The sequence below is a fragment of the Leptonychotes weddellii genome, chromosome 3 (assembly GCF_054177405.1).
Source record: "Leptonychotes weddellii isolate Sample4059 chromosome 3, ASM5417740v2, whole genome shotgun sequence".
Lineage (NCBI taxonomy): Eukaryota > Metazoa > Chordata > Mammalia > Carnivora > Phocidae > Leptonychotes > Leptonychotes weddellii.
This window is the reverse complement of record NC_138371.1, coordinates 111,115,251-111,128,994: the sequence shown is the minus strand read 5'-3', so window position 1 is coordinate 111,128,994 and position 13,744 is coordinate 111,115,251. Positions and strand designations below refer to the sequence as shown.

Below are 13,744 nucleotides of genomic sequence, written 5' to 3'. Positions count from 1 at the left end.
CTAAATAAATGTTCCAATAAAAGACTAATGGAATACTCAAAAAAAAAAGAAAAAAGATAAAACTCCCTACACTTGGAAAAAACTTGAGTTTCAATTTATTAATTTGGAAGCAGAGTTTGAATCTTCTTTTTTGAAATCAAGAAACTGCTGATTAAGAGGGGTTTCCCATGTGGTTCTTTGCAATTTGGCAAGTGAAAGCAGAATGTTCCGTGGAGTTCAAATTTTATAATAAAAAAAATTAACAAATTAACAAATTGATTCAAAGGTCTTATAGACCAGGGATCAGCAAACTTTACCTGAAAAAGGCCAGATAAATATTTTAGGCTTTTTGAGCTAGTCAAGGTCTCTGTTATAACTACTTAAATCCGCCATTATAATACAAAAACAGCCATAGACAATGCAAAAATGATTGAGTATGGCTACATTCCAATAAAATTTTTCTTATGGACACTGAAATCTGAAATTCATATAATTTTCATATATTACAAAATAGTATTCTTTTCATTTTTGCCTAATCATTTAAAAACCTAACTATCGTTCTTAGCCAGTGGGTGTCATATAAAGAGTGTGCTAACTCCTGGTGTAAACCAATCTACTTCACAAAATACACTGGGCCCTTACTGAATAGAACACTTCCTAAAAATTAGATCAATAATTACTTTAAAGTTTTTTTTTCACATCTGCAAAGTATATGCTTAGAATTCTTGGTTATATTTTTCCTCATCACTTAAAAAAAAATGCTTCAAATCTCAAAATGCAAATAAAACCTCTAACTTTAATAGCTATAACCTAATGTCCTGAGGACAGGGACTTCTTTATTATGGCAGTCCATGGTTAAAGAACTCTACTGAAATACATTGTCTGGAAGAGGAGAAAAAAGTAGTTTTTTTCTAGAAAGATTTCTCTTTCCCATATTCACCACTCTACAACTTTGTTCTGAGGTAGTTAATGAGTAAACTCTCTATATAGCCTGCTGTTAGGATAAGCTGTCAAACCTCCTAACATCAAGCCTTCTCACTGTTCGATAGAGCCCACTGTCTGCTCCAGGGATAGCTCTCGAGCAATTCTGTGACACTTTCTCCTATTTTTCCCTCTCCACTGGATATAACCAGCATACAAACATGCTGTTATTTTTCCCAACTTAAAAATTTCCTCCTCCAGGTACCACCTCACATCTGTATTTCTCACTTCTTCCTCTCCAATTTTTTATCACTCACCCAAAATCTTCCTCTGCCCAATGTCTTTCTCGTCTTAGTTAACTGGCAACTCCACTCTTCCAATTATGCAAGCCAAAAATCTGGGAATCATCCTTGATTCCTCTCTCTCCTACTGTGTATCCCAATCTTTCAGCAAATCCTTTTTGGCTCTACTTTCAAAATATATAGATAATCCAACCATGTCTCATCACCTTAGCCACTATTTGCTCCCCATGGAATACTCTAATTGTCTTTAAACTAGTGTCCCCTCTTCAGGTCTTGCCCATTACATATACTTTCAACACAAAAGCCACAGTGATCTTTTTAACATGTAAATCAGATTATGTCACTCCCTGGTATGGCTCTTCATTTCAGTCACAGTAAAAGCCGAAGGCTTTACAATGGCCTCTAAGACACTACTTGGTCCAGCCTCCTCCCCATTATTTTTCTTACCCATCTTCTATTACTCTGCTTTACTTACTCAGATCCAGCTCTTCTAGTTTCCTTGCGGTAGAACAAATTTGCACAGGCAACCTCTACTCTCTCAGGGCCTTGTATCTGCTACTCTCCGTGCCTGGAATGCTTGTCCATCTGATAGCCATATGGCTTGTTCTTCATTTCTTCCAGGTTTTTGCTCAAATGTCACTTTCTCAATGAAGAATTCCCTTCACCACTCTGGGTCCCCGGGCTTTATTTTTCCCCACAGCACCTTTCATTACCTCACACACAAAAACTATAACTTACTTATTGATATTTTTTCCCCATCTAGAACATACCCACCTTTAAAAAAAAAAGACTGTTTATTTGGTCGAGAGAGAGAGAAAGCGCACGCACAAGCAGGGGGAGTGGCAGGAAGAGGGAAAGGGAGAAGCAGGCTCCCTGCAGAGCAGAGAGTCAGAGCTGGGGCTCCATCCCAGGACCCTGGGATCATGACCTAAGCCGAAGGCAGATGCTTAACCAACTGAGCCACCCAGGCGCCCCCATAACCACCTTCTTGAGGGTTAGATATTTTTTGCTTTATTCATTGTATCCTAGCCTTTGGAACACTGCCAACGTGGTGACACTAAAAAAAAAAAAAAAAAAAAAAAAATTATTGAATAAATGCAAAAAGAAATTTATTTCTATGTGTAGGAATGCCAGAGATTTTCTTCAAGTTACACTCAGCCAAAGTATCTATCACCAACAGTGTGATTTAGTTTAGTATTTTGCAAACTTGGATGATCATGAGACTCATCCTTAAGAGTTAAAAATTATATAATTCTGGGTCAATTCTACTGAAATGGCATCCGGGGATGATACTCAGAAATTTTTTAAAAGTACTCCAGGTGATTCTGATGAACTGCTAGTTTACTTGGAATAAAACATATCTGAAATTAGAAGACTATATTCCAATTACAGTTTTGCAACTTTATGAAGATCTTATGTTCCTAAACCCTGATTTCTTATTCATAATGGAAATAACTACCTTGCAAAGTTTAGAGAACTAAACATGTATATGAGAGTTTCATAAATTGTCAAGTACAATAAAATGTGGAGTATTATGGAATTTAATCAGCTCCTATGTAAAAGTTGTACCACTGGGGACGCCTGGATGGCTCAGTTGGTTAAGTGACTTCAGATCAAGTCATGATCTTGGAGTCCTGAGATCTGAGCCCTGAGTAGGGCTCCCTAACCAGCAGGGAGTCTAGTTCTCCCTCTTACCCCACTCTCTTGCACGCGTGTTCTCTCTCACTCTCAAATAAGTAACTAAAATTAAAAAAAAAAAAAAAAAGGTTCTACCACTGGATACACTGGATATTTAGATCCTTAAGTATATAATATTTAGAGATTAATAACTTTTCCAATAAGTTCCAAAGTTTATAAATCAAAGAGATGAAAGGATAACTGCTATATTCCAACAACTAACAAGGACCCCCACAAGGTTAAAAAAAACCCACCTTGAAATCTATTTTCTCCCCTCACAAGTCTAATGATAATAAAAACAAGTATCTTCATGCAATAATTCGGGAAAAATAACAGAAAATATTTAAAACTGTATACTAGGCAGATCTAGAAACTCTGATTATGTATTAAAAATGTACAGTCTAAAAAATACAAAACGAGTACAAATTTAAACACTGAAGAAAAAAGCAAAAAGCTAAAACCTTAATACTATCTAAGATTAATACTTTACCTGCAGATCCTCACACAAAAAGATAGATTCTTGAAAACTAATTCGGTAAGTCTTTAAGGCTTTTAACTTTCCCTTCTCTCTACAAGCAGGGCAATACCCATCTGACGGGACTTTAGCTGAATCATAATTCTAAAAGAGAAATAAAGTAAATTAAAATATAGACATTCCTAGACTGTATCAAATTACAAAAAGTTAAATGGAAAAGTAACCCAGAAAAAAAATACAATATTCACCTGGAAGTGTCCTGGCTAGATATTTTAAACATGGCAAATAAAAGAAATGCATATACACTTTAAATATAGCTATTATTCCAAAAAGAATGTATTATAGTTTTAAATACTAAGTTTTAAGTGTTAAAAATAGCATCAGTTTTATTTGCAAGAAAAAAAGTAATGTCAACTACCAGGGAAAATGTATGTTCCACATTTTCTGAGAATAATAAACCACAAGGTCTATGTTTTATTTCTACTTTCACATATCAATAAAACACAGAGAGGTAAATACATTAAAATAATCTTTCGCCATTGCTGTAAGATTTCCGTGGAAGATATAAATTTTTAGAATTGGTAAATTAAAACCAAATTTAAGTCTCATAAAAAGGAGGACAAAAACCAACTTTGCACTGAGGCAAAAAATAAGTTCACTAACTTTTCCCAAATACCCCACCATGTGGAGTGAAGATATCCCTATATCAGTCCCTGGTCCAATCACTGGCAAACCATTTCCAATCTTCGGGGAATCCATCATTCCGAGTCATTGGCTAATTTATGTCACTTGAAACATGTCAATATCACTAAGGATTTTTCAATGAACCCTGGAAAAAAAAAAGTCAATAGACAATTAAATAAAAATCCTGTTTACTTTGAAAAAGAGCTATGCTATCTTATAAGATTATATACATTAAGTATATTTTGAAACTACATGTCCCAATATAAACATATTCTAAAATTGTAATCTTGAAGAGAAAACAAATTACCTATATTTACTTGTAAACCTAGCAAATTTGCTGGAAGAGAGCAGATTGGCAACAGGACCAAGTTTCAGACTCATTTGTAAGCAAATTTATTAAAACTTATAAGAGAGATAAACTATTACTTAAATAACAAATTATATTGACCAGAGTTTAAAAACCCAAGTTTTTAGGGTCTATGCATAATCTGAAACAAGTATGTCAGCATTATACTAAGAATGTATTTTAAAGACCCCAGATCTATTGTGCCATTGCTCGACAGGGACAAAAGAACCCCATACATTTCTACTGCTTTCAACCACCAAGGTCATCAAGAGAATAATGCTTTTTTTTTTTTTTTAAATTTCCAACAATATGCTATTTTGTAATAAATGAACTGTACCAAACAAAAATATAAACACTATAATAGTACAAATTACAACATGTAACAAGTTTGAGTGTAATCCCATGGAATAGAATCACATTCAGTAAAGTCAAAATTATAAGACTGGAGCTCAGTATAAGGAAAAATTAATTACTAAAAGTAGTTTAGGTATGGATTTAAAATATAAGGAAACCAGATACAAAAGACCTTAAAGCAGAGTAAATCACCACTTATGCGGTGTTGTAAAATAATTTCAAGCAAAAATCTTTCCCAAATCTAAGAATTTCTGTAACAACCACCTCCTGGGAAACCGTGGCTTACAGCTTCACTTTAAAAACCAGTTATGCTATTCTGTTCCAGATGTATAAACTTTACACATCTTTTAAGGAATAATTTCAAAAATAAAAATGCTTCTAAGAAAAGTATAAGTGAATCTCAAATTCCTGAAGAAATATTGCTAAGGCAGGACTTCTGAACTACAGCACTATAGACATTTTGGACCGGACAATTCTTTGCTGTGAGGGCTGTCTTGCACATTGTAGGATGTTTAGCAGCATCCCTGACTTCTACTAGGTAGTGAGTGCCATTGGCACTCCTCGGTTGTGAGAACCAAAAAAGTCTCCAGACATTGCCAAATGACCCCTGGGAAGCAAAACTGCCCCACTGAGAACCACTGCCAAAAAGATAAAAATAAGTTTGGTGCTAACTTTTACTTCAGCTCCTCACAGACAACACCAATTTATTTTTGGCTGGCTCTATTTATAATATACTTACAAAAGAGAACTATACAGGAAAGAGTCAAAATGCTTATAGTTCCAGAGTGGCTAAAAGCATGGGCTTTACAACTGCACATCTGGGTTCAGAAATTTGTAACACTGGTTTGTACTAAGAATTAAATACAATACATGTAATATGCTTAGCACCTGAACGGACAGTAAATTTTAACTACTGTTCATTTGGTGCTAGTTTTATACTTCACTCTATGTAGACAATATGCTGCACATCTTGTATTATTCTGCAGTATTCTCAAAAGAAAAACTGGTACCCTATATACCTTGAATAAGATGTTTTTGATGAAAATTTCCATCTGCCTGAGGGATCTAGAAAACTTTTTTGGCCTGTTCTCTCTCTCTCAATTATAAAAGTAAAACATAAGAAGCCTTCAAATCTGCTCTGATCCTGATCCCAGGAGCCAACATTTCAATGGGGAAAGCAGATAGGCTGGTGGTGGAAATTCTAAATATGCAAAACCCCACAAAAGAAAATTCATTTAAAAAAATACCAGAGGTGAGCTATCCAGGTCTTCCAAAATTAATTAACTTTGTCTTCTATACAAAACCCTGGGGTGATTCTCACAAGTTAATCTGCCCTCAATGATCATCTTCACTGTTCTCCCTACCAACATAACCTGCTCCTCTTTCTTGTATCTCACCTGTATTTTGGTATCTTCATCTTTCCAAACACACTAGAAAATTTGAGTGATTCTCGAAACTTTCACTTCCCACTTCTTCACGCAGTAAGTGTCACCAAATTCTGTGGACAGTTCTTTGGAAGCCTCAAATCCCCACCTCTCCAACCCGTCCCCCCTCTGTAACACTGCCGAAGTGACGCTTGTATAAAACAAGTCTGAGTCTGTCACGGCTCAGCTTAAAATCATCTATTTACACCTTACCTGAAGGTAGTACTATGACCTAAAGCTAACTGCACTTGAGACCAACCTGGTTTTCCAATCTTACCCTCCTCTACTCCACTTCACCCTCAGCACCTTTTTTCTGACGCCCTCTTTTCAGTACTTCTGTGAGTCACTGATATTCCCGGTCCCCGAATGTGAATTACTTAGCCCCGTATGAACGCAGTTACAGCACAATGACTGTGTAAAGGTTGCCCTGGGAATGACGAAAGATATGCAGTTAAGCTTGTTTCACGGTCCCGTGTGCACAGGGGGGAAACCCAGAGAACGAGCTGCTCCGAGAAGAGCCTTAAACTTGAGTTTGCCCCCCAAGACCAAGCGGGCTCATCACATAAATTGTCAAAGATAAGGCCACAGCGGACTTAAAGCCGAGGAATGAGGTCGGCTTTGGGCGCCCGGCCCTTCCTGGTACCAAACCCAGCCCTCCAGAATCAGAGACGCACAGGACCAAGACATCTCAGTTTCTAAAACCAACCTTGGAAAGCCCAGGAGGAGCAGGGTTCCGTTAACCCTCCCCATCTCCACGCTCTTCGGAAGAGCGAAAAACAACTCTGGTTTCTCTTCAGCATTTACCTCTCTGAGACAAAACGAATCAGTAACTCTATTTCTATACCTCAATCACCAACCCTCCCACCCGAGTCCAGTCCCAGCCCCTTTCCTCTCCCAGGGTAGCCCACCTTTCTGTGCGCCGACTACCCCACAGACAGTCCCTTTTCCCCAGCTCTGTCCGTCTTCCCGATTAGAGGAGCCGGTGGAAACTATTACCTGCCGCCTGCACGCCCCTTCCTCGCACCGGGTTGCTCCGAACTCCTATTCCAGGCTGGGTCCACACTACACCACGCAACGTTCAACCCACGTTCCCCTCGGCCTGCTCCTCCCCCACCGGTCTCTCCGCTAGAAAAGCAGCTTCCGGTTTGAGTCCGCGGCAAAAGAGTTCCCCTTCCTGTTCGGCGCGGGGCCTGAAGGGACGTCAGCGTGGCGGGGAAGGCGAAAACGGGAGCACTTCCGGACGGCCTCTGCAGAGGCGTGGCTGTCCGCCCGGCTGTCGCAGCCGCAGTTGCAGCTGCGGCGACGGCTAGGGGCGGGGCCAGTGGCTGCCGAGCCCGGCATCTGTGAGTGGCTGGGTTTGGGGAGGCGACGTTTCTGGAAGCTGCTGGAAAGCGCTCGAGTGGCGGAGGTGACGCCGGCGGCTAGGGGGTGGGGCGTGATTAAAACTAGTGCGCGTCCGACAGCGGAGGGATTACGCTGAGGAAAGAGACTGGTGCGCACCTCGTTGCGCCCTGGCCCGCGCGAGCCCGGGTCGGAAGTCTACGCGGCGGAGAGTGACCTGGGTGGGTGGGTGGTTGGGCGAGGGAAGGGCTCCCTAGCCTGTAGAGGCGGGGGGTGCAATGGAAGCCCTCGGCCGGCGCGTTTTCGCCGCGCTGCGGCCTCCACGACGATTGTGGGTCGCGCAAGGCCCCCGTAGTCCGCTCTCCTAAAGCCTCGGTGAGAGCCGAGCAGCCACAGAGTGTGTGTTCACAAAGGGTCACCACACACGGAGCTGCCCCTCCCTGTCTCCCTAAACCCCATCTGCGAGGCCAGGGGCTTTTCTGCCAGGATTCTGGGGTGTTTCTCCTCCTTTCCTCCCTCCCAGATCTTCTAACGGTAAGGGGAGTAGCCAAAACACAGGGACTTTGCTATCCACGACCCGTTTTTACTAGTCAGCAGCCGATCTGTCCCTGCTGCGCTCATTTCAGCTGCCCTGCCTTGTTTTAAGAGAAAGGGGGAGTTCTCATGTAGTTGATAAGTTTGAGGCTCTGCTTTCGTAGGAAGGTCATGTGGTTTAAGGGACATCGTGACCGCGTGTGCTATTTCTGAATTGCATTCTGAATCTTGGGGCAGCATATTCTAGAAGTCCTTTGGTCGCTTGGTTCTATGTCCTAGAGTAATATGTAGTTTCTGACCATTTCTTTTTACAGAGTAACCATCGTTGGCATTTTGGACTGTGGGGTATTTTTAGTGGTCTCAAACTAAATAACTATATTCTGGAATAATGCTGGTAATTTTGATAGGGCGGTATAGAGGAAACAAGTCCCATATACCAAGAAATTCCTCAGTAAAAAGGATTTTAGTTTTCTGTACTTAGGAATGCATATGGCCAAGAAATCCAATAGGCAGTTTGTTTTGTTTTTCTCCAGACAGAAAACCAGGCTGGTTAGTTTTTGTTTACCTTTTTTGTTGTACTCGATTATTAATATACTGGTATATTTGTTGTAAGATCCAACTAGTTTTTATAAGTGAATTATGAAAATATGAGAACCTAGTATTTCAACCTTGAAATAATAGCCAAACTCAGAGTTTTTCTTGTTCACCATTGCTATTTCAATTTTTAGGATGGAATACACTGTTTTTTTTTGTAATAAATGCTTGCTGAATTGTTAACTTCGTAAGTTGAACAAAATAATTGATTCAGTTAAAATTTTAAGATTGAAAAATCAACATCGCCAAACTGAACTATATCAATGAAACGTTGTTTGTAAAGTTGATTTACAGTCTTTTAGTGCAAATTTGATTTTTTGCCAGGAAAAAAATATGTAATAGTAACAGAAACAAAATGGATGTGGGGCTTGGGTTGTGGAAAGAAAAGAGGATTTTCGTGTATACTGTGTTTTGACTCCAGAGCTTTTCTCTCTTGTAAAAAGTAGAAAAAGTTTGGAAGACTTTATAGGATAAAAAGAATTATGATAATATAGGAGAGTCAATTAGAAGAGATTGACTAGAAAGTCTCTTTTCATTTATATTAAAGTACCGGTCACAGGTTGAAAAAAATTGAATACATAAATGCTTTTTCTTTACCAATATATTTAGAATGAGTCTTTCTATGTACACTGTTCCCAGAAAGTGCAGTTACCTTACAGGAGAATTAAAGCAATCTTGCTGTCAGCAGTGTGGGACAGAAGTTTTATTTACCTGTTTCTAATTAAAAACTAACACAATCTAGGGGCGCCTGGGTGGCTCAGTCGTTAAGCGCCTGCCTTCGGTTCAGGTCATGATCCCAGGGTCCTGGGATCGGCCCCGCATTGGGCTCCCTGCTTGGGGGGAGCGAAGCCTGCTTCTCCCTCTCCCACTCCCCCTGCTTGTGTTCCCTCTCTCACTATGTGTCTGTCAAATAAATAAAATCTTTGAAAAAAAAATAATAAATAAATAAAAACGAACGCAATCTAATCAAAGAGAGCTTTTATTAAATTAATGAACAGCTACGATAAGAATATAATGTACAATTAGGATTTTCTTTCTTTCATTTTTTAATTTTTTCTTCTCATAGTGTCGGGGGTTTTGTCCTGTATTCTAGGTTGGATTTCTTAATCATAAGCCAAGTCTTTAGCCCAAACCTGGATGTAAAAGCTGTCTGCTATGATAGGTTGTTCTGATCTCATCAAAAAGATGAGAGCTAAAGTGACTAACCATATTTTTTAACAGCACTTTTGTGAGTACAGTCTGTATAATCTTATTTAATTCCAACATTCAGGAGGCTTTGCAAACCAAAAAGTTAAACTTGGAGACAAAATTCATTTGGTAATATGACCTGAGCAAATGAGAAATTATATATAATTTTTGTCCCATATGTTTTGCTGAAGAAATATTTATGTTTGATTATGGGGTGCTGCCCTTGGCCACTGGTATGGGAGGTGTTACATAATGGTTTTTGTACCTTGTAACATTTTTAAATATCAAGAAATTATTATAATTATTTTTTTTATAAGGTTTATGTATTTATTTGTTAGCAAGAGAGAGAACGAGAGCTCACAAGCAGGGGAAGTGGCAGGCAGACGGAAAAGCAGGCTCCCCACTGAGCAAGGAGCCTGATGCAGGGACTCCATCCCAGGGTCCTGGGATCGTGACCTGAGTGGAAGGCAGAGGCTTAACCGGCTGAGCCACCCACGCATCCCAAGAAATTATTATTTTTAAACCACATCCAGACTCTGGGTTTTGGTTAAGGAATGTGAACTTATATTAATATTTTTGGCAGTACACTTGTGCTAGGCATTTGCATATTTAGAAAATTAAGACACTTTAGTTCTTGCCCTCAGTGAATTCAGTTGAGATAGGATAGAAAAAAGTACATTTATCATATTGTAATACGTGCAGTCACATATTTGTAAGTATAGCCACATCAAGGCCATACAAGAAATTATAGCCTCAGGATTTGAGGTTATTTCGTACTTTAGACTCTAAGCTTTAGACGGAACATGACAGCCTAAACTTGTTTGTGTTTTGCCCATACAAAATGAGAAAACAATATGATAAAGAAGAGTCATAGAGGCATAGAGTGGATACTGGAATATGTGATTTCTAATCCTCTTTTGCTGTGTGACCTTACATGAGTCACATAATTTTCAGGGCCTTGGTTTATAGATCTAAAAAGTCAGAAGTCTGGAATAGTCACCATTCTGATATTCTACCTGCAGATATTTATCCTCAGAACTATGCCTACTTTCTGTAAATGTTTTCCGTTAAGAACCTGATCCTATTCCATCTCAAACTACTTTATTGCCAATCTAAATTTTGTGTTTTCTTTTGGATTAGGTAATACATTCACATGGTTCAAAATTCAAAAGGTAAAAAAGAATATGCAATGAAAAGTTTTCGTTCTACTCCTGCCCCTTAGCCACCCAGTTCCTTGCCTAGGAAGCAACCGATGCTAATAGTTTCCTTGTATATTTTTCCAAAAAACTTTTGCATGTATATAAGCAAATAAATACTACACATATTTTATTTTTTGCCCTTTTTTACATAGATGGTACTATGTACAGTTTATGTACTTTATTTTTTTCATTTATCTTAGAAGTTCTTTGTCATTAAGTTTCCTTTTTCATTTTTATGGCAGCATAATATTCCATTGTATGATGTGTCACTTCATTAGTCCTCTCCTTCTGGACATTTAGATTTTTTCCTGGTCTTTATTAAAAGCATTATGCAATGAATAGCTTTGTACATTCCTCATCTTCCATATATGTGAATGTCTTTTCCCTAAACAGGGGCACAGCTCTATTGGAATGGTGACATAGTTGATAAAACTATGTCATTTATGTTTTTATGTCATTTAGTTACCAATAAGAAAAAATTGATGGCTCACGGTCTCAACAGTGTATTCCCAGGGTTCCATCAACTTTGACTTGTGTGCTCTCTGTGCCAGAATAGTACAGTGGTATAGTGGAGTCAATACCCTATTTGATTCTAAAGCTCAGCATACAAAATAAATCACATCATCTGAATGGCTGTTTCTTTATTTGAGCCCTAGATGAAGCAAGTGGATATATGTAGAAACCTTGTCCTAAATGAACAAATAAGTGTATATATATTATATATATATATTATATATATATATAAAAGTATATATAAATAAGTATATAAATCTTTAAACCCCAAAATCCTGCAGCAGAGCAAGATTTTCAGTGAGGCTCATAAAAATGGAGACTAATTGACGTAACAACATATTTATGTCTTTCAGCGCATGCTTACTCCTGGACTTATATGCATTGAGTACTATTTAAACTGATATTTTTCTGTTAAACTTCTTTGCCAAGCACATACAGTTGACTTTATATAGGATACAACTTTCATGTATTCCCACTTTACCAGTAAGACTAAACATAAAAGTAAACAATTGACCAAATTTGCGTGACAAAGTGGCAGACCTGGGCCTAGAACCTGTATCTTCTAATTTCTAATGCAGGGCTTTTTCCAGTATAGCACATGCTCACATAATTTCACATGTAGCTGTAGCAGTAGATCTGAGAATGCCCAGTGGTTAGTGCTTTCGGTCCCCCTTCTCTGTCTAGGCTCTAGAGCAACCTTGAGTTCAGAAAGCAGCAGGGCGTTTTTCTGAAGAAAAGAGCATTCTATAAGTAATTATTGAAGTAATTACACAACATGTTGATTAGCATCAGGAGGACTCCAAATCAAAAAATTAAAGCTGATCTAGAGAAACACTCTTCTTTCCTAATTGGGATACAGTTGTCATTTGGAGATGAATTTATCAGTCATAAGGACTGGAGGGAAATTAGGATTATTTGGAAACAATCTGACATTTCCCAGAGTTCATGCCATTTTTTAATTTAGCCAGGAAAATCTGTACCATCAGAAAAGGAGAAGTGATAGAAACAACTGCAAAAGAATTGATAAACAGAAGAATGGAGAATGTGCTATAGTAACTGTATTCCCCTGAAGCTGGCATTGTGGCATATGACCACCACCCCTGCTTTAGGGCCTTAATTCTGGGGCTGTTCCCCTTTTCCTTGCATATTTGACTCTTACCCTTCAAGTGTCAGCCTCAGTTTCTCTTGTCAAGCTGTCCACCCTATCTGAGCGGCCCTCTACCTGCCACCATTACTCTTAATTCCTTATTATCACCCGCTGTTCGTTTTCTTCATTGTGTGTGTGTGTGTGTGTGTGGTCTGTCTCTAAGTTGTGAGCTCTGTGAAGGCAAGGACTACATCTGTTTTGTTCCCTGTTACGTAGACATTCCGTAATACATAATACATATTTGTTGATCAATGAACGATCTTCATGGTTCCCAATTCATATGGATGACAAAACCTACTCTTAAAATGGAATGTTTTCAATGGTATATTTCCCCATGTTTTTATATTCAGCGGTTTTTTTGGGGAGATGTATAAGTAATTTATATGCTCATCTTACTGAGAAAAATGTTGTCAACAAGCTTTTATTGAATATGCAAAGCACTATGCTAAATGCTGGCTGAATACAAAGGTGAGTAATGCATAATCCTTATTCCTAAAGAAAAGTAGAAACATTTGCAAACAGTTTTTATACAAAGGAAAAGTGAAATAAATACTAAATAGAGATGTACAAGAAATACTCAGTAGCAACAATGAAGAAAAATGGCTAATTTTAATTACAGGAAGAGCCTCACAGAGTTGAATTTTGACTTTGGTCTTAAAGATAGAAAAATAGTTGAAGTGAATAGGGATAAGTAAATGTTTAGCTTCACTTTTTAGAAAGTCTTTAAAATAGTAATATTTATTATAAAGAACTCTTATAAAACATTGTCATAAGGCAGTCTTTAAAAATTTCCGTTATAAATAAAATTACTCTGGCCTTAAACATTATACTTCTAAATTGAGACTAACTTTAAAATTAATTTGACTAGGGGCGCCTGGGTGGCTCAGTCGTTAAGCGTCTGCCTTCGGCTCAGGTCATGATCCCAGGGTCCTGGGATCGAGCCCCGCATCGGGCTCCCTGTTCGGCGGGAAGCCTCCTTCTCCCTCTCCCACTCCCCCTGCTTGTGTTCCCTTTCTCGCTGTGTCTCTCTCTGTCAAATAAATCAATAAAATCTTTAAAAAAAAAA

General features: G+C 38.5%; 2 protein-coding genes across 7 annotated transcripts in view; one reads left to right on the top strand and one right to left on the bottom strand.

Moving 5' to 3' along the window:
- USPL1 (ubiquitin specific peptidase like 1) overlaps positions 1–7,335 on the bottom strand; it is a 33,348-nt gene extending 26,013 nt beyond the window's left edge. Inside the window, exons 1-4 of one of the 6 annotated variants that reach the window (XM_081814798.1) lie at positions 7,159–7,334; positions 6,869–6,970; positions 4,018–4,183; positions 3,370–3,498 (exon numbers count right to left, since the gene is read on the bottom strand). In XM_081814798.1, coding sequence (XP_081670924.1) covers positions 3,370–3,498; positions 4,018–4,116 — 228 coding nt within the window. In that variant the 5' untranslated portion in view covers positions 4,117–4,183; positions 6,869–6,970; positions 7,159–7,334. The other 5 variants (XM_031036023.2, XM_081814797.1, XM_006727980.3 and 2 more) reach the window with 5 other exon arrangements.
- HSPH1 (heat shock protein family H (Hsp110) member 1) overlaps positions 1–13,744 on the top strand; it is a 467,085-nt gene that overhangs the window by 443,753 nt on the left and 9,588 nt on the right. The gene's annotated exons all lie outside the window — the stretch shown is intronic.